This window comes from Prionailurus viverrinus, chromosome B1 (genome assembly GCF_022837055.1).
Source record: "Prionailurus viverrinus isolate Anna chromosome B1, UM_Priviv_1.0, whole genome shotgun sequence".
Lineage (NCBI taxonomy): Eukaryota > Metazoa > Chordata > Mammalia > Carnivora > Felidae > Prionailurus > Prionailurus viverrinus.
This window is the reverse complement of record NC_062564.1, coordinates 160380575-160405587: the sequence shown is the minus strand read 5'-3', so window position 1 is coordinate 160405587 and position 25013 is coordinate 160380575. Positions and strand designations below refer to the sequence as shown.

General features: G+C 38.4%; 1 protein-coding gene across 2 annotated transcripts in view; it reads left to right on the top strand.

The window, feature by feature from the left end:
- Window positions 1-25013, top strand: part of POLR2B (RNA polymerase II subunit B) — a 41519-nt gene that overhangs the window by 4457 nt on the left and 12049 nt on the right. For both annotated transcript variants that reach the window (XM_047854908.1, XM_047854909.1), the window contains exons 3-17: window positions 3108-3180; window positions 5531-5681; window positions 8997-9109; window positions 9226-9445; window positions 9628-9786; window positions 11251-11415; window positions 14117-14313; window positions 14488-14607; window positions 15383-15569; window positions 16219-16362; window positions 16592-16731; window positions 16834-16945; window positions 19028-19182; window positions 20293-20491; window positions 20812-20980. In XM_047854908.1, the coding sequence (XP_047710864.1) occupies window positions 3108-3180; window positions 5531-5681; window positions 8997-9109; window positions 9226-9445; window positions 9628-9786; window positions 11251-11415; window positions 14117-14313; window positions 14488-14607; window positions 15383-15569; window positions 16219-16362; window positions 16592-16731; window positions 16834-16945; window positions 19028-19182; window positions 20293-20491; window positions 20812-20980 (2304 nt within the window). The remainder of the gene's footprint in view (window positions 1-3107; window positions 3181-5530; window positions 5682-8996; window positions 9110-9225; window positions 9446-9627; window positions 9787-11250; window positions 11416-14116; window positions 14314-14487; window positions 14608-15382; window positions 15570-16218; window positions 16363-16591; window positions 16732-16833; window positions 16946-19027; window positions 19183-20292; window positions 20492-20811; window positions 20981-25013) is intronic.

Sequence of the window (25013 nt, the reverse complement as noted above, 5' to 3'; positions counted from 1 at the left end):
GATACAGCTGAAGATTTACTATATCTCTGGGATACAGTAAATACATTCAGTAAATATTTGATGAGCAGGTGAATGAGTAAATGAGTCTCATTCATGGATTCATTTCTTTTCACATGACTCTAATAGGGGTATTCCTTAATTTCCCCCCTTCAGTCTTCTCTACATAAGCTTTCCATATTCTACCGGAATAATTATCACATGTTTGTAATATTAATACAATTATCACCTTATTATTATCACTTATTAATAATTATCACCTATTTGTAATTTAGAACTCTTATTTGAGCTTTATATTTATATCCAGTTGTTTACTACAAGTATTTAAAGGGATAAATGATCTACAAGTATACCTAAAGCTGACCTCCTTATTTCTCCCCCTTTCCCACCTTTTTATTTGCTTCTCTGTGGCTGTGATGTTAGCCTCTAATCTTTCATCAAAGCTGGGTATCTCTGAGCTATTTTAGATACCTTTGTCTTACCCCTCCCACCATGTGTAGGGGTCAGTCCAGTCCATTGAAGAAGCGTTTATTACATAATTTATTTTGAATATATGTGTTAATTGTATTTTTTAATTAAAAATTTTTTTAATGTATTTATTTTTGAGACAGAGACAGAGCATGAGCAGGGGAGGGGCAGAGAGAGAAGGATACACAGAATCCGAAGCAGGCTCCAGGCTCTGAGCTGTCAGCACAGAGCCTGATGCAGGGCTTGAACTCATGGACTGTGAGATCATGACCTGAGCTGAAATCAGACACTGAACCAACTGAGCCACCCAGGTGCCCCATGTGTGTTAATTTTAAAATAGAAAATTCTTAAGTTTTGCAGACTGCATATATGTCAGAATATAAAAATACAGCATTTTTTTTTTTTTTTGAGAGTGGGTGGTGGAGGGGCAGAGGGAGGGAGAGTGAGAGAGAAAGAGCCTAAGCAGGCTGTATGCCCAGTGAGGGGGGGGGGGGGGGGTGGAGGGGTTGATCTGAGTACCATGAGATCATGACCTGAACTGAAATCAAGAGTCACACTTAACCAGACTGAGCCACCCAGGCGTCCCTCACATACTAATTAAAAAAAATTTTTTTTTAATGTTTTATTTGTTTTTGAAGGAGAGAGAGACAGAGTGTGAGTTGGGGAGGGGCAGAGAGAACGACACACAGAATCCATCCAAAGCAGGCTCCAGGCTCTGAGCTGTCAGCACAGAACCTGACACAGGCCTCAAACTCAAACTGCAAGATCATGACCTGAGCTGAAGTTGGACGCTCAACTGACTGAGCCATCCAGGCACCCCCATTTACCTTCTTACATGAGAAGATGAGCTTAATATCAGAGGACCAGTGCACTCTGATTTTTCAAATGTCCTATTGTTCATATTACTATTGCTGCATAACCTAAAATTTGGCTGCTTGAAAACTAATTAGTGTGTTCATGGATTCAGTGGGTCAGGAATTTGGACAGAGCATAGTAGGAATGACATGTTTGCTCCATGATGTCAGTGGTTCAGTGCAAAGACTTAAAGGCTGAGTGTTGACAGTTGTGGGCTGTATGATCTAGAGTGTTTATTCACGTTTCTAGAAGGACTCAAGGACCAGGATTGCTGACCTAACCATCTATAAGTGTTCTCTCTGTATGGTTTGGGCTTCCTCACATTAAACAAGCCTTAGAGTAGTAGAGCTTAATTAACGGACACTCAAAGCTCCAGAAGCATGTGTTTCAGCAAACAGGGTGGAGCTGTGTTGCCTTTTCTTACATAGCTTTTAAAAAAATTTTTTTTTTCAACGTTTATTTATTTTTGGGACAGAGAGAGACAGAGCATGAACGGGGGTGGGGCAGAGAGAGAGGGAGACACAGAATCGGAAACAGGCTCCAGGCTCTGAGCCATCAGCCCAGAGCCTGACGCGGGGCTCGAACTCACGGACTGCGAGATCGTGACCTGGCTGAAGTTGGACGCTTAACCGACTGCGCCACCCAGGAGCCCCCTTACATAGCTTTTAAAGTCATGTAGTGTGGTTTTAAATTTTTTTTTTTTCAACGTTTATTTATTTTTGGGACAGAGAGAGACAGAGCATGAACGGGGGAGGGGCAGAGAGAGAGGGAGACACAGAATCGGAAACAGGCTCCAGGCTCCGAGCCATCAGCCCAGAGCCTGACGCGGGGCTCGAACTCACGGACCGCGAGATCGTGACCTGGCTGAAGTCGGACGCTTAACCGACTGCGCCACCCAGGCGCCTCTGTAGTGTGGTTTTAGTTGCATTATCTTAGTTTTGGCACTGTCAAAAATCCCTCAGATTTAAGGGGAGTAAACATAGACCTTGTATCTTGATGATAGGCATATCAAGATGACATTATAAAAGAGCATGTGAAATGGAAGATACAGTTGTGGCCATCTTCAGAAAATACAGTCGGTCACACCTTTACATGTATGAAATGCTGTTGTAATAGACCATTGTACCTTAAGGTATTGCCCAGCTATTGGAACACTTCTCTGGCTTTACTCCCCTACCCTAATCTGTCCCTCCAGTCTCTGAGGAGCTTATTTTTTTTTAATGTTTATTTATTTTGAGAGAGTACCCAAGTGCATGTGAGCAGGGGTGGGGGGTGGGCAGAGAGAGAGGGAAGGAGAATCCCAAGCAGGCTCTGTGCTGTCAGCACTGAGCCCAACTTGGGGATGATCTCATGACCACGAGATCATGCCCTGAGTGGAAATCAAGAGTCAGACGCCTTAACCGACTGAGTCACCCAGGTGCCCCTCTGAGGAGCTTATTGACTAGAGGACTACATGCTTGCTCCTAGTTATTATTACAGTTAGCTGTTCATGAGAATTACATGGACTTTCTGGAGAAGATGGAATATTAAACAAATTCACACAATTTACACTGAACCTTTGTAATTGTAGCCTCTGTATATTGGGAGAATACCTATGTGACATAGACCTTTGTATACGTAGATGTATACCTATGTATATTATACGTTAGTAATAACTCGATTAATTGAGATTTTTGAAGAAGGGTAAAAGGATTGTTTTTTATTTAGCAGAGAGTAAATGTGTTTCTGCTACTTCAAACCATAGGAGTGAGATATGCACATGCATACAATATTTTTGGTTTTTGCAGATATGCAATATGATGAGGATGATGATGAAATCACCCCAGATTTGTGGCAAGAAGCATGCTGGATTGTAATCAGGTAACTCTTTAGACTAAACTAAGCCTTAAGAGGCACAATAAACTATAAAAGGATTTCCTGCTTATTCTGTTCTTGAAAATTAGATGTTTTATATGTATATGCTCCATGAGAGCTGGTTTCTCTATTTATGTATTTAACTTGAACCTTTATTTATTTTTTTTTTTAAATTTTTTTTTTTTTCAACGTTTATTTATTTTTGGGACAGAGAGAGACAGAGCATGAACAGGGGAGGGGCAGAGAGAGAGGGAGACAAGATCGGAAACAGGCTCCAGGCTCCGAGCCATCAGCCCAGAGCCCGACGCGGGACTCGAACTCACGGACCGTGAGATCGTGACCTGGCTGAAGTCGGACGCTTAACCGACTGCGCCACCCAGGCGCCCCTAACTTGAACCTTTAAAGTATTTTAAGACTTAAAAAGTTACATGAAGAATTTATGTATACATTTCGCTTAGATTCCCTAGATGTTAACTTTATACAGTTGCTTTGTGTTTTTTTCCCTCTCTCTACATATTTTTTCCCTGAGACATTTGAGAGTCTGTTGCAGACCTAAACATATTCTTTTACATACTTATAAGTTCTGAAAATCAGGAAATTGATAGTAATACAATAATTTAATCTACAAATCTTATCCAAATTTTGCTGGTTGTCTCACTAATGTTGTTTATAGCAAAATAAATTTTTTTCTGATCCTGGATCCAACCTAGGATTACATATTATGTTTAGCTTTCATGACTTGTTTTTTTGTCTCTTATAATTTAGAACTGTCCATAAGTCTTTCTCTCTCTCTCTTTTTTTTTTTTTTTTAACTTTGGCATTTTGGAATGCCAGTTACTTTTTAGAATGCCCCTCAGTTTGGGTTTGTCTGCTGTTTCCTTATAATTAGATTCAGATGATGACATTTGGCAGCAGTGATGTTCTCTTTGCAGTCCATCAGGAGGCATGAGATGCCTATTTTTTCCATTTCTGGTGTTAATTTGATTCCTTAGTTTTCTTATTATTTTAAATGGATAAAGAGTTATGTTAGGTTGTATTTTAACCCAAATTTCCATCGAATTCTAAATGCAATTAAGATGTAATAAAACTCAGAAGCCTTAACAATAGGTAAGAAAAGTAACTTTTCATTTTTTAATGTTTATTCTTTTGTTTATTTATTGAAGTTTATTTATTTATTTTGAAAGAGAGTGAGTGAGAGGCAGAAAGAGAGGGAGAGAATCCCAAGCAGGCTCTGCACTGCCAGTGCAGAGCCAGTGTGGGGCTTTGAACTATGAACCATGAGATCATGACCTGAGCCAAAACCAAGAGTCAGACATTTAACAGACTGAGCTACCCAGATGCCCCTAGTGTTTGTTTATTTTGGAGAGAGAGACAGGAGAGAGAGAATGAATCAGAGGATCTGAAGTAGCCTCTTTGCTGATAGCAGAAAGCCTGATGCAGGGCTCCAACTCACAACATGACCTGAGCTGAAGTCAGATGCTTAACCAACTGAGCCACCCAGGCACCCCAAGAAAAGTAACTTTTTTTTTTCTTTTAATATTTATTTTTGAGAGAGAGAGAGAGAGAGAGAGAGAGAGACAGAGTCAGGATGTGAGTGGAGGAGGGGCAGAGAGAGAGGGAGGCACAGAATCTGAAGCAGGCTCCAGGCTCTGAGCTGTCAGCATAGAGTCTGATGCGGGGCTTGAACTCATGAACTGTGAGATCATGACCTGAGCCAAAGTCAGACGCTTAACCAACTGAACCACCCAGGTGCCCTGAACCTTGTTTTATTAAAAATGTATTGAGATTTGGGGATATAAGTGTATATTTTTACAATTAAACATGGCTATAAAAACTTTGTTTTGAGATATTGGTATCTTCTGTGATATTTGAGTATTAAAACACCAAGAGGCATCTTGCTAAGAAAAAATAACTAGGTAGATACTCTGTGAGTGTGCACAGGGAGAGGGAGAGAATCTTAAGCAGGCTGCATGTCCAGTGTGGAGCTGGACATAGGGCTTGATCTCACAACTGTGAGATCATGACCTGGGCTGAAATCAAGGGTCAGACACTTAATATTAAGTCACCCAGGTGCCCTTTAAAGACATTTATAATTAGGGTCTCCTTATAGTTCTTATATTATGGTTTAATTATTTTACCCATAAGTCTTGTTTTCCTAAACTTAATAAGTTCTACAAAGAAAGTGTTCCTAGTCTCATCCCTATTTTGGATACCTCATAGTATCTGGTATAATGATGGACATAAGGTGGTTGGTATTTAATGATTATTTGTTGGATTTAATTATAATGAAAATGAGGAAGTATGCTAGAAAACGTCACTGAGTTATAACTGGTTTTAAACCCAAATATTTTCCCAGTTCCTATTTTGATGAGAAAGGCTTGGTCAGACAGCAGCTGGATTCTTTTGATGAGTTTATTCAGATGTCTGTTCAAAGAATTGTGGAAGATGCCCCACCTATAGACCTACAAGCTGAAGCTCAGCATGCTAGTGGAGAAGTTGAAGAACCGGTAAGATGGTTATTCTAATAAAGTAACATATGTAAAAGAAAAGTATTGATTTGAAATTTCAGTCCTTCTGTCAGCTGGCCTAAAGGTTTAAAAAAAATGGTAGGTGTTTTTAGCAGGGTACTTACAGCATTTTTAAGAAGCTCTTGATTTATTCTTCCTAATGGAAAGATGCATTTTGCAAGTAGTCCAAAACTAATCTTTATTCAGATAGTAGAGATTTAATAACTGGGGAGAGGGAACTTAGAAATATAATGAATTACCAAGAGAAACAAGCCACAAATAGTTAAGCCCCCCTTTTTTCTTTTACAGTAAGGAATCATAAAATGTATTTGAAGGACTTTTCCCCTTTTTATTATTATTTTTTAAACTTTATTTATTTTGAGAGAGTGTGAGAGCACACGAGTGGGGGAGGGGCAGAGAGAGAGAGGGGTAGAGAGAATTCCAAGCATGCTCCGGCTGTCAGCCCTGAGCCTGACTCAGTTCTCGATTTCAGGAACCGTGAGATCATGACCTGAGCCAAAATCAAGAGGCAGACGCTTAATCAGCTGTGCCACCTGGCACCCCTCTTTATTTTTTTTGTAAGAAACACATTATTATAATTATATAAGAGATTATAAAGGGAAATGACCCAAACATACCAGCTGTTTTAGTTTTTCTAAGTTTCCTAGAGTCTTTGTTTACACATATGTGTGTTTTTAGCATTGTTAAAATCATAGGAAGAGTCTGATTTTATAATCTGGTTTTACATGAGTGACTGTGAAGAAGTATGTAGTCCAAAATAATGGCTGTCCCTAGTTTTTGAGAAGAGAGGTAGCATTGTGGGCTTTGAGAGCAATGGGGAAACTGAAAAACAAAGTGAGTCAGGGAGAGCCCCAGTTCAGTCCTTCTTTTATATCTAACCAGTTCAGTCTTTCTTTTCTGTAGCTAACTAAGCTTCTTTTTTTTTTTTTTATGTTTTTTATTTTATTTTTGAGAGAGTGAGACAAAGCACTAGCAGGAGAGGGGCAGAGAGAGAGGGAGACACAGGATCTGAAGCAGGATTCAGTCTCCGAGCTGTCTGAACAGAGCCTGATGCAGGGCTTGAACTCATGGACTGTGAGATCATGAGCTGTGTTGAAGTCAGACGTTCAACTGACTGAGCCACCCAGGAACCCCTCTGTAGTTAAGCTTCTGAGGGTTGATCTGTTCTTCTCATTCTAACTGGAGACACTGCATACATAGACTTGCTGTTAAGAACAAAAATAATTGACTCTTTTGGCACTGTACTGGAAAAATGGGTATACTTTTTTTTTTTTTTTAATAAGGCATTTTCTCTTCTTGGCATTTGCAAAACGAGAGATAACAATAAACATAACAGATTCAGAGTGCCAGTACCATTGAGGTCTATTGGAGGAGGAGATTTCTTTTTTTTTTTTTTTTTTTTAACATTTATTTATTTTTGAGAGACAGAGAGAGATAGAGCACAAGCAGGGGAGGAGCAGGGAGAGAGGGAGACACAGAATCTGAAGTAGGCTCCAGGCTCTGAGCTGTCAGCACAGAGCCCAATGTGGGGCTCAAACTCACAGACCGTGAGATCATAACCTGAGCTGAAGTCAGCTGCTTAACCAACTGCACCACCTAGGCACCCCTGGAGGAGGAGATTTCTGAAGGGTATCAGAACTCAGTGGAAATTAAGTTGAAATTAAGCTGAAATTAAGCTGACTGTGACGGCAGGGTAGGACTTGTCTTAGTAGAGAAAAAAGATACTTAGGGGCTTCAGCAAGAAAATAAACTTGGTGTTATTTGGCTTTGGGATAGAATGACCACAGCAATCAGTATATGATTTGTCTGAGTATCTTTTTTGATCTATTTTGTTTTAGTGGCTTGATCTGTTTTTGATAGGTGTTAGTAGAAGATAAAATAGAACGAGATTGTCAGACTTTGGATGTCATTGGAAATTATTGAAAGATTGTCACAGTATTTGCATAAAGCATTATTTTAGAAAGGTTACTTTGGAAATGGTGTTTAGTGGTAGTGGGAAGAGGCTGAAGATAGGTAGAAATCTTTGAATAGCGTAGGTTTAAGATAATAATGTTCTAGATTAGGATAATGGTAGAAATAAGGAGCAGAGGGGAGGGTTCTCTCTGGTTCATGATCACCACCAGTTCTCTTTGCCCTTTACTCCAGTTTGGGAATCTTGGGTGTTAATAATTTACCGTTAATGGTCTGCTTAGTCCCACTGTCTACCTTTCTGAGATTTGGTTTGGAGAGAAATCCACACTATTGGTGTATCTCTGGAAAGTTCTTATGGATCTTGTTTTATTGGGGAAGCAAATAGATATTAATTGGAAAGTTTTTTTTTTTTTTTTCCCACAGGTTGGAAGTTATCAGTACCCCCCCCCCCGCTTTTTTAAAAAAATATTTGCTTATTTATTTATGAGAGAGAGAGTGTGTGCAAGCAGGGGAGGGGCAGAGAGAGAGGAAGAGAGAATGTGAAGCAGGCTGCACACTGTCAGCGTAGAGCCTGATGTAGGGCTCGAACTCATGAACCATGAAATCATGACTTGAGCTGAAGTCAGACCCTTAACCAACTAAGCCACCGAGGTGCCTGGAAGTTGTCAGTCCTTTTTATAGAGTAAGTAGGGGGACACCTGGATGGCTCAGTCGGTTAAGCATCTAACTCTTGATTTTTTCTCAGGTCATGACCTCACGGTTTGTGGGTTTGAGCTCCGCCTTGGGCTCTGCTCCAACATTGCGGAGCCTGCTTGGGATTCTCTCTCTCCCTGTTTCTCTGCCTCTCCCCTGCTCATGCTCTCTCAAAATAAATAAAGAATAATTAGAATTTTTTGTATATTTAATTGAAGTTAGGCTTGTGTGTGTGTGTGTGTGTGTGTGTGTGTGTGTGTGCTTTCGATTACATTAGCGTGGTCCTAATTGTCTGAGTATCTTTTTGTTTTTTGTTTTTTGTTTTTTGGTAACTTTGTACTTCTGACCTTAACCAGGGAGAGTGCACATGAAACTACATAGATCATTAACAGAAATCCTTCAACTGTTTGATGTAAACACAGAGCACACGAGATATGTGCATAGTCTTTATTTACTTGGGATATTTTAAGTCGCTTTGTCTTTTGCCTTAAGAAAGCAATTAAGTATAAAACTTGACATCTATGGAATGTGGATGTTGGCTTTGGAGAGTCCTCATATCAGTAAAGTGGGTTAATTTCAGCAGTTCCTAGAGCTGTTTCTACTCAAAATGTTAGTGTTGATTAAATTGGAATCATTAAAACTTTAATGGACAAAAATTACCCTTCTTCATGTTTTTTGGTTTCATTTTAGCCAAGATATTTGCTGAAGTTTGAACAAATTTACCTCTCCAAGCCTACCCATTGGGAAAGAGATGGTGCTCCTTCACCAATGATGCCAAACGAGGCCAGATTAAGAAATCTCACGTAAGAATTTTTCCAGTAGCTGATATTGAAATACCATTCAGAAAATGTAATTTTAACCAGTTGAGAGATTTAGTAAACATCTTACTGTTACTTGTGATCTACTTTTGTTTTTAAAGGTATTCTGCTCCCCTTTATGTTGACATAACCAAAACTGTCATTAAAGAAGGTGAAGAACAACTTCAAACTCAGCATCAGAAAACTTTTATAGGAAAAATTCCAATTATGTTGCGTTCAACTTACTGCCTGTTGAATGGCTTAACAGATCGTGATCTTTGTGAGTTAAATGAATGCCCCTTGGATCCAGGTGGATATTTCATTATTAATGGGTCAGAAAAGGTATAGTAAGCATTATTTAAAGAAAATTATAAAATCATAATAAAGATTTAAATTATGAAAGTTGAAATTAAAAAGTAAGCTTGTATACAGAATAACCTGGAAGTTTAAGATGCAGATTTTTTATTCTTCTTTCTACTTCAAGGATCTGTGGGTTTTATGGTGTAACTTTTTTGTCCACAAAGGTTCTGATTGCTCAAGAAAAAATGGCAACAAACACAGTCTATGTGTTTGCCAAAAAGGATTCTAAATATGCCTACACAGGAGAGTGTAGATCATGTCTGGAGAATTCTTCCCGACCCACCAGTACTATTTGGGTTAGCATGCTGGCGAGAGGAGGACAGGTATGGACTGGAATATGATATTGTTTGGGTTTACTTCTTTTTGTCTAGTCTTACAATTTTTTTTAAGTTTGTTTATTTTGAGAGAGAGCATGAAGAGAGAGAGAGAGAGAGAGAGAGAGAGAAAATACCAAGCAGCTTCCATGCTGTCAGCACAGAGCCTGATACAGGACTTGATCTCATGAACTGTGAGATCATGACCTGAGTCGAGATCAAGAGTCAGATGCTTAACCAACTGAGCAACCCAGGCACCCCCTGTTTAGACTTACGGTTTATCAGGCTGCATTCTTAGAGCTTTTCTGGACTATATTGTCAGTGTTATGTGGTAGGTATTGTATTATTTACTTATTGCTGTGTAGCACGTTCCTCCAATAGCAACATTTATCATCTCACAGATATGTAAGTAGAACCAAATGGCATTTGGAGATATGAGGGCTGAGGGTACAGGAAAAAGGGCAAGATGAAGATTTGGATATCATTTATTTTAAAGTTTATTGAGAGAGAGGGAGGCAGGGAGGGAAGGGGGAGGGGCAGAGAGAGAGAGGGAGAGCAAGAATCCCAAGTGGGCTCCGTGCTGTCAGCAGTGAGCCCAACTCTTGGCTCAAATCCATGAACCGAGAGACCATGACCTGAGCCAAAACCAAGAGTCGGATGCTTAACTGACTGAGCCACCCAGATGCTCCTGGAAATCGTTTGTGAATTGTTACTGAACAGCCATAAGATGGGAGTTAAGGAAGGAGGCCTAAAGTAGGAGGAGAGAGATGACAGAAATTGTTATTAGAAGGACCATGATAATGTAGGGTTATGAGGCGAAGAGAAGAGAGAGCTTAATATTGAAGAAAAAAATATAAAATGGAGAGGTCAGTTGATGGTATGTCATTGTAGGTTAGTAATTTTTTGTATGTGTGTAGAATTAAAGAGAAATTGGAAAAAAGAAACTTGTGTGAAAGAAGCTATTTGTTAATTTTGAAATATTCAAGTGAGATACAGATCAGCTCTGAATTTTTCATTCTCTGCTGTGTTTTTCCCCCATGTTTGTCTCTCTGTGTTTTTTTTTTTCCCTTTAGCCCTCATATCTTTCTTTCAGAGAATTTTGTGTGTTTTTTTTTAGTTTGTTTTTGTTTTTGCTTTTGTTTTCTATGGGGGGAGAGGGTGTGGGATCAGTGTTCATATTCTTTTGTATCCTGATGTAATTTCCAAATACAGTATTGGGTAATTCTGAGAGAATTTTGCCAGGCAGATAGTAGAGGATGGAAGTTCTCTCAGTTCTAAATGATCAACCTGTTCATAAAATTAGTAAACCTGTTCCAGTGGTCTTGGAAAGCATCCATGGGATGTTCCTTAGAGTATGAGATGTATGCGTCTTTTGAAATATATACAATGAACATGTATATGAGTGGTTCTCATGGTGTTTTTATATGGCTGTGATCTCTTTGTATGATACTCTAATGATTTTTATTTTTTCAGGGTGCAAAAAAGAGTGCTATTGGTCAGCGCATTGTGGCAACGCTACCGTACATCAAGCAGGAAGTTCCCATCATTATTGTGTTCAGAGCATTAGGTTTTGTGTCTGACAGAGATATTTTAGAGCATATTATTTATGATTTTGAAGATCCAGAGATGATGGAAATGGTAATGTGAAAGCAAAATGTCTTTGTAGTGTTTTCTAAGAGGTTTGAAGTTACTGACTGTTGCTAATCTTAAAACAGTAGAAAGCTGCTCTGAAGAGTAATTTAGCTGTCAGAAATCCCATGCCATTTACTATTTAGCAAAAGCCTTCAGCCTGTCTTTCTTGACAATTCTGTGTAAAATAATCATAAGAACTAGAGGCAGCCAACTAGAGGCAGCCAAAAGTTCACTGACAGCAGCAAGAGGAAACCATAGTAAGGAACATCAAAAAGCATACCAGCTTGGTGCAATTTAAAGAAGGAAAGTGAATAGTTGATACAACTTCTTTTTTAAAACTTTTTATTTTGAAATAATTTCAGATTTGTAGAAAAATTACAACTCTTATATATTCTTCATCCAGATTCACTAGTTTACCTTTGCTACATTGTGACCTTTGCTACATTTGTTTTAGCATTCTCTATCTATATAAACACATTATTTTTTTTCTGGACCATTTGAGAGTAAGTTTTGGGCATCATTTCCCTTTACTCCGAAATACTTCAGTGTGTATTTCCTAAGAACCAGGACATTAATTACATATTCATAATACATTTACCAAAATCAGAACCTTTAACTTAGGTACAGTACTGTTAAGCCATAGATCTTATTCAGGTTTTTGCCACTTGTCCTGATAATGTCCTTAATGCCTTTTTCCCCCCTGGTTCAGAATCCAGCCCAGGATGGTGCATTGCATGTCATTTTTAAGTGTCTTTAACTCTCTTTAAATCTTTCCTTGTCTTTTTCTTCAGTGTTCCATAATATTGAAATTTTGGGGGAGGAGAATAGGCCAGTTATCTTGTAGAATTTCCCTCCATTTGGGCTTTTCTGGTATTTCCTCATGATTAGATTCAATTTATGCTTTTTGGCAGGAAAAATAATAGAAGTAATATTGTGTGCTTCCCAGGGGATTGCATCAGGAGTTTTGTGATGGAATTTTGTCCTGTTATTTGTAAACTCTACAGTGGTGTCTTAGGTTCCTCTACTGTAAAGTTACTAAATTTGTTGGAAGATTCTTTGAGTCTAGATAAAGAACCATTTCCTTGTCATTGTTTTTCATTGAATGATTCTTGTTTCAGTAGTAGTTGATATACTTAAAGTTGTCCTGAATTGTCTGGAGTCTTTAAGACTATAGAGAAAAAAGGTTAAATGGAGGCTACATAAGTGTTGGTCACATAGTGAGATGGTGGAGTGAGTACATATTAGTTTTTAGAACATCGATGCAGTTTCATGAGAAAAATGGATTCTGGCTAGATTTTACTTTAAGCTTTTATCAGTAGTCATATTAGTATAAAGTATAAAAGAAAAATACATGATTTTATGCAAAAGGCATCCCAAGTGATTCAGACTGTATTCAAACTAGAATTTTCTTAGTAAAGTGAAACAGCTGATTGAGATATATATATATAATTTGTTTTTTTTTTGAAAATTACTCTTTGTTCCTTTAGCTCTTTTGAAGCTTAGGCCAATTTTTACAGTCTGTGAGTCTAGCATTTACTGTGCAAAAGTGCTTTAATTCTTTATTCTGAAAATGATTGTTACTCCTTTTCCAAATCCAGATTGACCTTTTTTTTTTTTAGTGTTTATTTTTGAAGGAAAGAGAGACAGAGCATGAGTTGGGGGAGGGGCAGAGAGAGAGAGAGAGAGACAGACAGACAGACAGACAGAATCCAAAGCAGGCTCCAGGCTCCGAGCTGTCAGCACAGAGCCTGATTCGGGGCTCGAACCCAGGAACTGTGAGATCATGACCCCAGCTGAAGTCGGTCACTTAACCGACTCAGCCACCCAGGCACCCCAAATCCAGATTAACCTTAACAATTTCAGAACAAGAATGACAATTTAAAAAGATCACTTTCATTTACCATACGCTGACTGCTTTATGTTACCTTTTTCTGATCTTTGGTTCCATGATTGGAATTTGGATGTTTAAACTTGAGGATCAGTGTTAAATAGACATAGGAAGTCAAAGGCAGGAAAGGCATTTCAGTATATGTGATAGGATTAAAGGGTATTTACAGTGGCCAGAGTTACTCAGTGTTACCCTTCATTCCTCATGCTCATTATTGTGTAAAATTGGAATTTTAGAATGTTAGAACTAGAGTGAAACCTAGAGATTATTTTATCTAGCCACTTTGTAGATGAGCAAACTGATCACATGGCTGCTCAGAGGCCACGGTTTACTTAATCGCAGGTATGAAATGTAGGTCTTTATAAAATATTCTCCTTTACAAAAAAAAAAAACTGAGTGGTTTTATTTATAGGTTAATAACCTCTTAAACCAAGGCTGAAAATAGCCTGGCACTTTTATGCATTTGTAATTTAGTAAATTTTAATTTTGACTATTAAAAGTTCTCTAATTTGGTATAAGGTGTTTAGAAGGAATTTTTGTTTTGCCATTTGTTAAAATGTAAAAACCAAAAACACAGTACTCTTTTTATAATGGAATTATTTATATTTTTTAAGGAAGTAGAGTTGCTTGTGTTAATGAGATTTTGTCAAGAGATCTCGAGATCTTAAAAGTGTATTCAACTTACAAGATTTTGTGATTCCTTGGTTTTTCAAAAAATATTTGCATATTCTGTTAGTACATAGGGATATTTAACATGTTACAAAGTAAAGTTATAGTTGACTTAAGGTGAAAATGACTCTTACTTGAATTGTCTGATAGGTGAAACCTTCTCTCGATGAAGCTTTTGTCATCCAAGAACAGAATGTTGCACTGAATTTCATTGGCTCAAGAGGGGCAAAGCCTGGTGTCACCAAAGAGAAAAGAATTAAATATGCAAAAGAAGTCTTACAAAAAGAAATGCTCCCTCATGTCGGTGTCAGTGATTTTTGTGAGACCAAAAAAGCTTATTTCTTGGGGTACGTTAAATACCGTTTTAAGTTTTTTGCCAAGATAGTTTTTCTTGAAGTTAAAAATATCAAAGGGGTGCCTAGGTGGCTGAAAGAACATTAAAAAAATGCCAGAATGGTGTTTTTAAATTTTTTAAAAAGCCAAAAGCCATATGTTTTCTTTTTCACTTCTTTTTTTTAAAGGTACATGGTTCATCGGTTGCTTTTAGCAGCTTTGGGTAGAAGAGAATTAGATGACAGGGATCACTATGGAAACAAAAGATTGGATCTTGCTGGACCACTACTTGCATTCTTATTCAGAGGGTAAGGAATGAGAATGATAACAGTTACAAATAGAGAGATTTCACTTTAGATTTGTCATTGCACTAGTGGAAGTCCTAAACTGTCTTGGCATCTATATTGGGTATATATGAAGTTGGCTACATTCTGTTTGCCACTTGCCCAGATTTTGTTCTACTTCGTGTCTGTGAATTTCAGGTTTGTAAGGGCAGGTTATTACTTGTATACATTTTCTTTATTTCTCTGGTAGCTTTATAAGTCATTTGCTAAGTACTGATGATACTGGAATTTTTATTAGTCCTGCTTTTGCATTTTATAAAAACCCAAAAGCTGGAGGGAAATCTGTCAAAATATTAGCAGCCGTTGTCTCACAGTATTGATATAATATGATTTTTATTTTATTCTTCCTATGTTTTTGTATTTTCTATACTTCCTGTAATGAACATATAACACTTTTATATTCAGAAAAGTTATTTTTAAAAGCAAAATCTGTAAACAATACAAAAAAGATAATACTAGCACTATTTCTTTCTTCATGTTCTATTATTTAGTGTGTTGTAGAATAGTGTTTTGTCAGCCTACTGTTTCACCCTACTAAGGAGTCTCTGACATTTTTCTCTAGTTGCTCACCTCATGTGTGTTTATGTACTGTGAGTACATTAGTGCTTTTTACATAAAAAGTAGTAACGCTTCCCTCCCCCTACCCGAACTACTTTTCACCCCCTGTGGGCAAAATTGTCCATATTGAGAATGCATGTTGTTGACCTTTACATATTTAAAATACCATTTTATTTGGCAGTATGTTTAAGAATTTGCTTAAAGAGGTGCGGATCTATGCACAGAAGTTTATTGATCGAGGAAAGGATTTTAACTTGGAGTTGGCAATTAAAACAAGGATTATATCTGATGGCCTAAAATATTCGTTAGCTACTGGAAACTGGGGTGACCAAAAGAAAGCTCATCAAGCCAGAGCTGGAGTATCTCAGGTAAGGACATCGACTGTAACTACAGGTTTGATAGGAAAATGTTGTGAGACTAATAGATCCCTTCATTCATTAAATGTAAATTATTTTACTTTTTTTTTTTTCTTAGATGTAAAAGCACTGGGGGGTATTGAATTATGAAAATGAAATTTTCCTTAAATTAGCTGTTAGCATTACTTAAGAGATTAAAGTTTTGGCTTGCAGCAAGGTAGTTAATAAGTTAGTGTACCTGCTAAGACATAAGATGGTCCATGTTAGTGAAATTTTTATATCTTAAAAGCTCCATATTAGAAGTTAACTAAAGTACAAAGTACAGTACAGTGTTGACCTGTGAACAGTGGGGGGGTTAGGGACAGTAACTCTTGTGGGACTAATATCCTAGTGGTTGGAGGTGATCATATATAAAACATTTATGTGGATATGTTAGAACTGTATATCACATATATGCCATCCCTGCTATGAGGGGCACTTAAGTTATGGGATGAATGATATTATCTAGGGAAGGGATGGAGAAAGGAGGGATAGGGAGAGTTCGAGAGTCAGTTGATTATAGGTTAAAATGTGACTTTGCCTCATTCTAGTATTTGCTAAAAATGCGGTAGCATGAGTAACAGAAATGCCCAAACTACAAAGATTTGATATTGTTTTCTAGGTGTTAAACCGCCTGACATTTGCATCTACTCTTTCTCACCTGCGTCGTTTAAATTCTCCTATTGGTAGAGATGGCAAGCTAGCAAAACCAAGACAATTGCATAATACATTATGGGGAATGGTGTGTCCTGCTGAGACCCCAGAGGTAATACATTAGAATTTGTGTTCAGGACAAAAAGTCTACTGATAATTATGTAGGGTATGTAATTACTTTTAGAAGTAAGTAATTTGTTGTGCGGTTTTAGAATTAATGTTTTATTTATGATTTTGTTCTTAGAGTAAATCCTGAAATCAAATTGAAGGAAAAGTGTTTATGGAAAGGAATTTTGATAGGTATGTTAAATCCATATGAATAATACTTTGTTTATTCGTAGGGCCATGCTGTAGGACTTGTGAAGAATTTAGCCCTGATGGCTTATATTTCAGTTGGATCTCAGCCTTCTCCAATTCTTGAATTTTTAGAAGAATGGAGTATGGAAAATTTAGAAGAAATATCTCCTGCAGCTATTGCTGAGTGTGTATAGACATGATTTCTTCTTTGAAACTATTGTTAATCTTTGGTTATTGCTTAGTATAGAGTTACTAACTGCAAAATGCTTTTGGTTTCACATTTTAGTGCAACCAAGATTTTTGTTAATGGCTGCTGGGTTGGAATACATAAAGATCCTGAACAACTTATGAACACCCTGAGGAAGTTGCGGCGACAGATGGACATCATTGTGTCTGAAGTGAGCCTTTAATTAAGAGTAGATGATTCTACAGGATTTCTAAACAAGGCATAAGACTAGTGACAATTTTCTTTACATTGGCATTTCTTTAACTGCTTTCTCTTGAATTATAGAGTACATTGTCAGAAGTCTAGGTGATGCTTTTTTAAAGTTTATTTTGAGAGAGAGAGACAGACAATGTGAGTGGTGGAGGGGCAGAGAGAGAGGGAGAGAGAATCCCAAACAGGTCCCACCCTGTCAGCACAGAGCCTGACGTGGGGCTCAAACCCACGGACTGTGAAACCATGACCCAAGCTGAAATCAAGAGTCGTATGCTTAACTGACTGAGCCACCCAGGTACCACATAACTATGTTCTTTATTGAGAATTTCCCCCCAATTTTTGTTTTTTGGAGAAGGGCAGGTGGGGAGGGGCGGAGACAGGGAGTGAGAGAATCTTAAGCAGTGTGGAGCCCAATGAGAGGCTTGAGATCATGACCTGAGTCAAAATCGAGAGTTGCATGTTCTACTGACTGAGCCAGAAAGTGCCCTGCCTAAAATATCTTTTATAATTTCTGGGAATAGGGGCGCCTGGGTGGCTCAGTCGGTTAAGCATCCAACTTCTGCCCAGGTCATGGTCTCATGGTTCATGAGTTCGAGCCCTACATTGGACATGCTGCTGTCAGCATAGAGCCTGCCTTGGATCCTTTGTCCCCCTCTTTCTGTCCCTCCCCCACTGCACACTGTCTCTCAAAAATAAATAGACATTAAAAAAAATAAAGTATGTTTTCTGGGAATATATTTTCTAGTGCTGCCCAGTAGAAATATCATGTGAGCTACCAATGGATATAGTAGCCATGTTAAAAAATTAGAAAATGAAAATAATTTTAATAATATATTTTATTTGACCTGTTCTATCCAAAGTACTATAATTTCAACATCTAATTAGTAGTTATGAGAAATTTTGTATCCTTTATTTTTATGTGGTACTTTTTTTTATTGAAGGGTAGTTGATGTACAGTATTGCATTAGTTTCAGGTGTATAACATATTGATTTGACAGTTCTATATACATTATGCTGTGCTCACCAGAAATGTAGCTACCATCTGTCATGTATAATAGCAATACATGTTATTATAATGCTATTGACTATGTTCTCTGCACTGTACCACTTATTATCTGTTCATTCTATAACTGGAAGCTTGTACTTCCTACTACTCCCCTTTACCCTTTTTGCCCATCCTCCCAACTCCTTCCTGTCTGGTAACCACTAGTTTGTTTTCTGTGTTTATGGGTCTGTTTCTGTTTTGTTTATGTGGTACTCTTTGAAATCCACTGTGTAATTTATACACATTGTACACTGCAGCGTCTCTCAGTTCAGAATGGCCATATTTCAAGTGCTTAGTAATGACATGTAGCTAATGTCTGCTGTACTGGACAGGTAAATTATAAACCATTTGTCTGATTAGGTCAGTGTCAGAAGGTGGGCTTGTTTCCGAGAAAGTATGATAGATGCAAAATGATAATGGCTGGTTACTGAAAGGTTGCAGAGTGAAGTCTATGTAATTATCAGAGACAAAATAAATTGCTATCTCTAGTGTTTGTGATGACACAAATATATTTTCTTCATTTTGCTTTATCTTGCATGACAGTATTGCCAGATATTCAGCTTTATAATTACCAAGGTTAAATAATTATTCTTTATAAAATTTTAAATTATACTTAGGTTTTTAGTATATCGAACAATGATAAACTAAGATTTGTCCATTTTTTTAAAAGGTTTATTTATTTTGAGAGAGCATGCACATGCATGCAAGCAGGTAAGGAGTAGAGAGAGGGGGAGAGAGGATCCCAAGCAGGCTTAGTGCTGAACAGCGCAGAGCCCGATGTGGGGCTGGAACTCAGGAATCATGAGATCATGACTTGAGCCAAAATTAGGAGTTGGATGCTTAACCGACTGAGCCACCCAGCTGCTGCAAGATTTGTCCATTTTATTTGATAATTGTTTGCTCCAGAAATTTACTAGGAACTTTATTATATTTTTAGCTAAGTCTTAATGATACAGAGAAAAAGTTCATGAGACTGTTTTGTCTTTTTACATATAGGTTTCTATGATCAGAGATATTCGAGAGCGGGAGATTCGGATCTATACCGATGCAGGACGTATTTGTAGGCCACTTCTGATTGTAGAAAAACAAAAACTACTTCTAAAGAAGAGACATATTGATCAATTGAAAGAGAGAGAATATAACAACTACAGGTAAGAACATGCATGAGGAAAAAATTGAGATATAATTCGTATGCCATATAGTTCAGTAGTTTTTAGTATATTCCTGATTGTGCAACTATCACCACTAATTCCAGAATATTTCGTTGCCCCAGAAAGGCACTTTGTACAGTCACGTTTGTTTTTCTTAATTTTTATTATCAAGTAAAGAACTTGTAGCCTTTTGTTAAAGCATTAAAGTCTTTGTGACATGTTGAAGTCTGATAAGAAATAACTTACATAATAGAAATTGTATGGCATGTAATATGAATAATATGACAGCAAATAAATTTAATAAAAAGATGAATCTGCTTTAAAATTTATTTTTAAAAATATTTGAATGTATATTTTTTATTGTAAAAAAAAGTCAAACAATGTGCATAATAAAAATACATAAAAGCCCCTAATCCATACTCTCCTCTTAAAAAGTAACCCATACCCATACACCCATGTATTAGAACAAACCAAGACAAACTAATAGTGATATAGGATCATACTTTGTGTGTGTTGTTTATAGTAACTTGCTTTTTTTCACTATTAACAGTAATATACCTATTTTGGAACTCTTTCTGTATCCGTACATGTAGATAAAAGAATACCCTTTTTTTGTTTGTTTGTTTATATTTTAGAGCAGGGCAGTAGCGGGGGCGGGGGGCGGGGGGTGCGAGGAACAGAGGATCTGAAGCTGGCTCTGTGCTGGTAGTAGAGAGCCCACTGTGGGGCTCCAACTCAAACTGTGAGATCATGATTTGAGCCAAAGTCGGATGCTTAAGTAACTGAGCCACCACCTAGGTGCCCTGATATAGGAATACTCTTTATTAAGCAGGAAGCTTAGTTAAAATACTTCAGTAGATAAGGAAATAAAGTGAATACTTCTTTTTCTTTTAAAGTTTATTTTATTTTTATTTTTTTAGAGAGAGTGCGAGCAGGGTAGAGGGGCAAAGGGAGAGAGAGAATGAATCCTAAGCAGGCTCCACACTTAGCACAGAGCCAGATGCAGGGTTTGATCCCATGACTCTGGGATCATGACCTGAGGTGAAATTGAGTTGGACACTCAACCGACTGAGCCAACCAGGCACTCCAAAGTGAATTCCTCTTTTTTAGTTGGCAGGATCTTGTGGCCAGTGGGGTAGTAGAATATATTGATACTCTGGAAGAAGAAACAGTGATGCTTGCAATGACTCCAGATGATTTACAGGAGAAAGAAGTAGCTTATTGTTCTACATATACACACTGCGAGATTCATCCATCGATGATTCTTGGTGTCTGTGCATCTATTATTCCCTTTCCTGATCATAACCAGGTTGGTAGCAGTTTTTTTAACTTCTGGTTTTTTGAGGTATTGGGGGAAGAAGAATACAACTTAGAGATTAATCTGTAGTTTTTCGTAAAGAAAAGTGTGTTGATGAAAAGGCTGTGAACTCATGGAATCAGCATTTAATATGCTTTTTTTTTTGTTTGTTTCACTGTTAGCTATAATTATTCCAAATGGTTATGACTTCTCTTTCAGAAAAAAACATGACCTTTACCAGCCATATTTCTGATTTGTGTAGTACCCTGTAGAATCTGTTGCTTTAGAAGCATTAAATTTTCATTGATTCTGCTTTTCATTTCTACCTTTAGTCCCCTAGAAACACATACCAGTCTGCTATGGGTAAGCAGGCTATGGGAGTTTATATCACCAACTTCCATGTTCGTATGGATACACTGGCCCATGTTCTGTATTATCCTCAAAAACCACTTGTGACTACACGGTCCATGGAATATCTACGATTTAGAGAGCTGCCAGCAGGTATGTTCAGTTTTGTTTTTCAGTTTTATTAAAATTTTTTTTCTCAAAAAAAATTTTTTTAATGTTTATTTTTGAGAGAGAATGAGAGAAAGTGCATGAGGGGGAGGGTCAGGGGCAGAGGCTGGGGGTCAGTCACAGAATCTGAAGCAAGCTCCAGGCTCCGAGAGGTCAGCACAGAGCCTGACGTGGGCTGGAACTTACGAGTCGTATGAGATCATGACCTGAGCCGAAGTAGGATGTGTAACCTACTGAGCCACCTAGGCGCCACTATTCTTTACCTTTTAAGATCCCTGTCATGCTTAAGTACTTTGAGTGCTTGGGAGGGTGAATAAAATAACTTATGACACAACCTCTTTTATCTCAAAATTTATAATGTGGTGGGAAACTTGAACACAAGTAATAAAAGATAGATATGTGGAAAGTGTTACGATGAGGTACAGAATCCTTTGAAAGCACAGAGTGAAGGAAATGATTGATACCTGTTGGAAATCTGGAGCCAGTTTCATGGGGGAGGTGGCATTTTAGACTAGCGTATGGTTTGACAAAAGGGTATTTGAGAGGTGGGTTGAGGAAGGGCTTAGATACATGAATGTATTAGATACAGAACAGTTAGTAGTCATGGCACTTTAGTATAACTGAAGTGTAAATGTATGGGAGTGAACTTTGGTCTCATAGTGTAGAGAGCAGGTTGAATTTTGAGAATGAAGACCCATCCAGCCTTTTGGAACAAGGAGGTAATACAATTTGGGATTTATTTTGAGGGTTGGGGGTGGTGTGCCTGGGTGGCTCAGTTAAGGATCTGATTCTTGATCTCAGCTCAGGTCTTGATCTCAGGGTTGTGAGTTCAGACCCCGCATTGGCTCCACCGTGGGCATGGAGCTTACTTAAAAGGAAAAAAAAAAATTTAGGAATGTCATTCTGGCAGTTGATACAGATTACAATTAGATATGGTATTGGAAGAAGATAATTTAGAGGTTTTTGCAGTGGTCTGAGAATTGGTAAGGTCCTTAAGAAATGAAGAAGAGTAGGAGATGAATGCCTAATGGAATACCCTTGATGGGACTTGGAAATATTATTGGACATATTGTTGGTGTTCGTGGCTTGGGTGATAAAGAAGAGAGGAGTACTATTAATAAGATTGGAAGCCCATTATTAGAAGGAAGATGTTTTAGAGGTAAGATAGGAAGTTCAGTTTTCAGCATGTTGATTTTGAGTTGCTGCTATAATGTGTAAGAAAAGATTTTCCAATAGTGAGTCGCAAATATGATTTGAAAGAAACTCAGATCTGGAGCTGTGAAGTTTTTTATGTATTAGTGGTAATTATGATGAAATTGCTAAAGGGAAATTCAGAGTGAAAATAAAGTCAGAGACAGCTTTAGGCACCAGGAAAAGAATCAGAAGAGATTTGAGATGTAGCTGCTGCTAAGGAGAATCAGGAGTTAGCAGGAGATTTTTTGTTTTGAAGTTTATTAATTTATTTTGAGAGAATGTGAACAGGGTAGGGGCAGAGAGAGAGGGAGAGAGAGAATCCCAAGTAGGCTCTGGTCTGTGAGCATGGAGCCTGACATGGGGCTCGATCCTATAAACTGTGAGATGATGACCTGAGCTGAAATCAAGAGTTGAGCTACCAGGTGCCACTGCAAGAGGAACGTCCTAAGGAGACTGGACAGCTGGCAAAATGGTGCAGAGAAGTCTAAAGGGCAGAAGAGTGTTGAATATTAAAGGAGACAGCATAATTCTTTGGCATAATTGTTTTCTTACCTTATTAGTAACAGGGTTTTGGCTTTAACTGTGGGTAACGTTATTTAGTGGAGTTTGCTTTGCAAGTAGTGGCCTTAAATTATTAACTGTACTAGGGGTTTAGCATTTTGATAGCAAATTCTTACAGGTAAGAAAGATTTATTTTCAAAGTCTTCCACAAGGGGTTACTCTTGTCTAGGAAAACAATCCGTTAGGTTGTCTGCAAGTATGCTCGTATCTTTGGGGTATGATTGTAGTGTTGTGCTTTCTTCAACATTTACATGATGATTTCTTTATGGCTAGAGAAGAAAAATAGGTAAAGGATTGGAGTTGAAATGTTCTTTTGGTATTGGTATGAAGTGGTGAAGGCATGGGACTACAAGCCTTTCATTTTTTTTTTGTTTTCTTTTAATGTTTATTTTTGAGAGAGACAGAGTATGAGCGGGGGAGAGGCAGAGAGAGAAACACAGAGTCCAAAGCAGGCTCCAGGATCTGAGCTGTCAACACAGAGCCTGATGCAGGGCTTGAGCTCATGAAACACGAGAGCATGACCTAAGCTGAAGTCAGATGGCTAACCGACTGAGCCACCCAGGTGCCCCGGGACTACATGCCTTTCAATTCTGTTATTGCTTCATGCCTTAATCACATCTATTCTAAAAGCTAAATTTCGCCTGATCTCTCAAACTTGCCCATATAGATAAAGGCTGTAGGATGGAGGGAGCTGCCTCTTGGGCTATAGTTGATACAGTGTATGTGGGTGATCCGGGGATTGTTACAGAGAAGTCTCACAAGGACCAAGACAGTTGAGAATCATAGACTATATCACCTGGAAAAAGAAAGGGGCATAGGTGGTGCTCACCAAAATGTGAGGACATGCTGAGGAAGTCTTGCCTATTTCATGTTTCACAGATGTCATATATGTCCTACTACTGGCTTCCTCTGTAGTAGGATCATATCACATCTCCCAAGATCCTGAGATTTCTGCAAATTATCCAGTTTTCAAACCCTCCTCTGCCTTCAGGAACCTGCATCTTTATGTATTTTCCTTATATTATGCTTCTTGATTATGTTTGAGACTTTGAATTCTTCCAGTTCTCCCAAAGAATCCACACAAAAGGATGGTGACCATGTGGGTGCTACTAAAGATTTCATAGGGGAATCATGTAGATTTCAGGAGGATTATTTGACTTTTCTGAAGACCTTGCCTGCTAATGGGGTTTTATCCACTGTCAACTTCCTTGACACTGCCCTTTCCTTGGAGAATTTCATACTCCTTTCGTCCCAAGCAGAACATTTTAGCTTTTTCTGCTCCAAATTTATTTTTTTATTTTTATTTATATATTTTTAAATGTTTATTATTTTTGAGAGAGAGAGACAAGACAGAGCATGCGCAGGGGAGGGGCAGAGAGAGAGAGGGAGACACAGAATCCGAAGCAGGCTCCAGGCTCTGAGCTGTTAGCACAGAGCCCAACGCGGGGCTCGAACTCACAAAATGCAAGATCATGACCTTAGCCGATGTCAGATGCTTAACCAACTGAGCCACCCAGGTGCCCCAGGGCTTTATGTTTTAAACAGGCCTTGCAACCTCAGATTCCTACAGCATTAGGCAGGATTGGTAAGTAAGTTAAAGGTTTGCCTGTACACTGGGGTTAGCCCGTAGCTTCAGCTGTGGCTGTGATGTATATAAGTGGACCCAGTGGTGCCCGATCTGATATTTCAAAAAACGTTTGAAATCTAAGCTTTTGAATTTACTTTTCAAAGCGTTAGGAATGGATTCAAGTTAAAAACAAAACTCCGGAATCTGCTACCTTGGGCGAGGCGTGTTTAAGATAGCCAGCAGCGGGGCGCCTGGGTGGCGCAGTCGGTTAAGCGTCCGACTTCAGCCAGGTCACGATCTCGCGGTTCGTGAGTTCGAGCCCCGCGTGGGGCTCTGGGCTGATGGCTCGGAGCCTGGAGCCTGTTTCTGATTCTGTGTCTCCCTCTCTCTCTGCTCCTCCCCCGTTCATGCTCTGTCTCTCTCTGTCCCAAAAATAAATAAACGTTGAAAAAAAAATTAAAAAAAAAAAAAAAAAAAAGATAGCCAGCAGAAAGCTTTCTGTGGCATAGAAGCCAGAGCTTTTAAGGGGCAAATGTTGTTATTAGGGAGGAGGGCCTGCCCTTTGCATGCATCTCTCTCTCTAAATCTGTGTGTGCCTTCGGTTGAGAATTACTGGGAATGAGAGACTTGGAGGAGAGGAGTGTGTCTTCAGTGTCCCAGACCCAGACCAGTAGCACTGCCACCTCTTACGCTGCA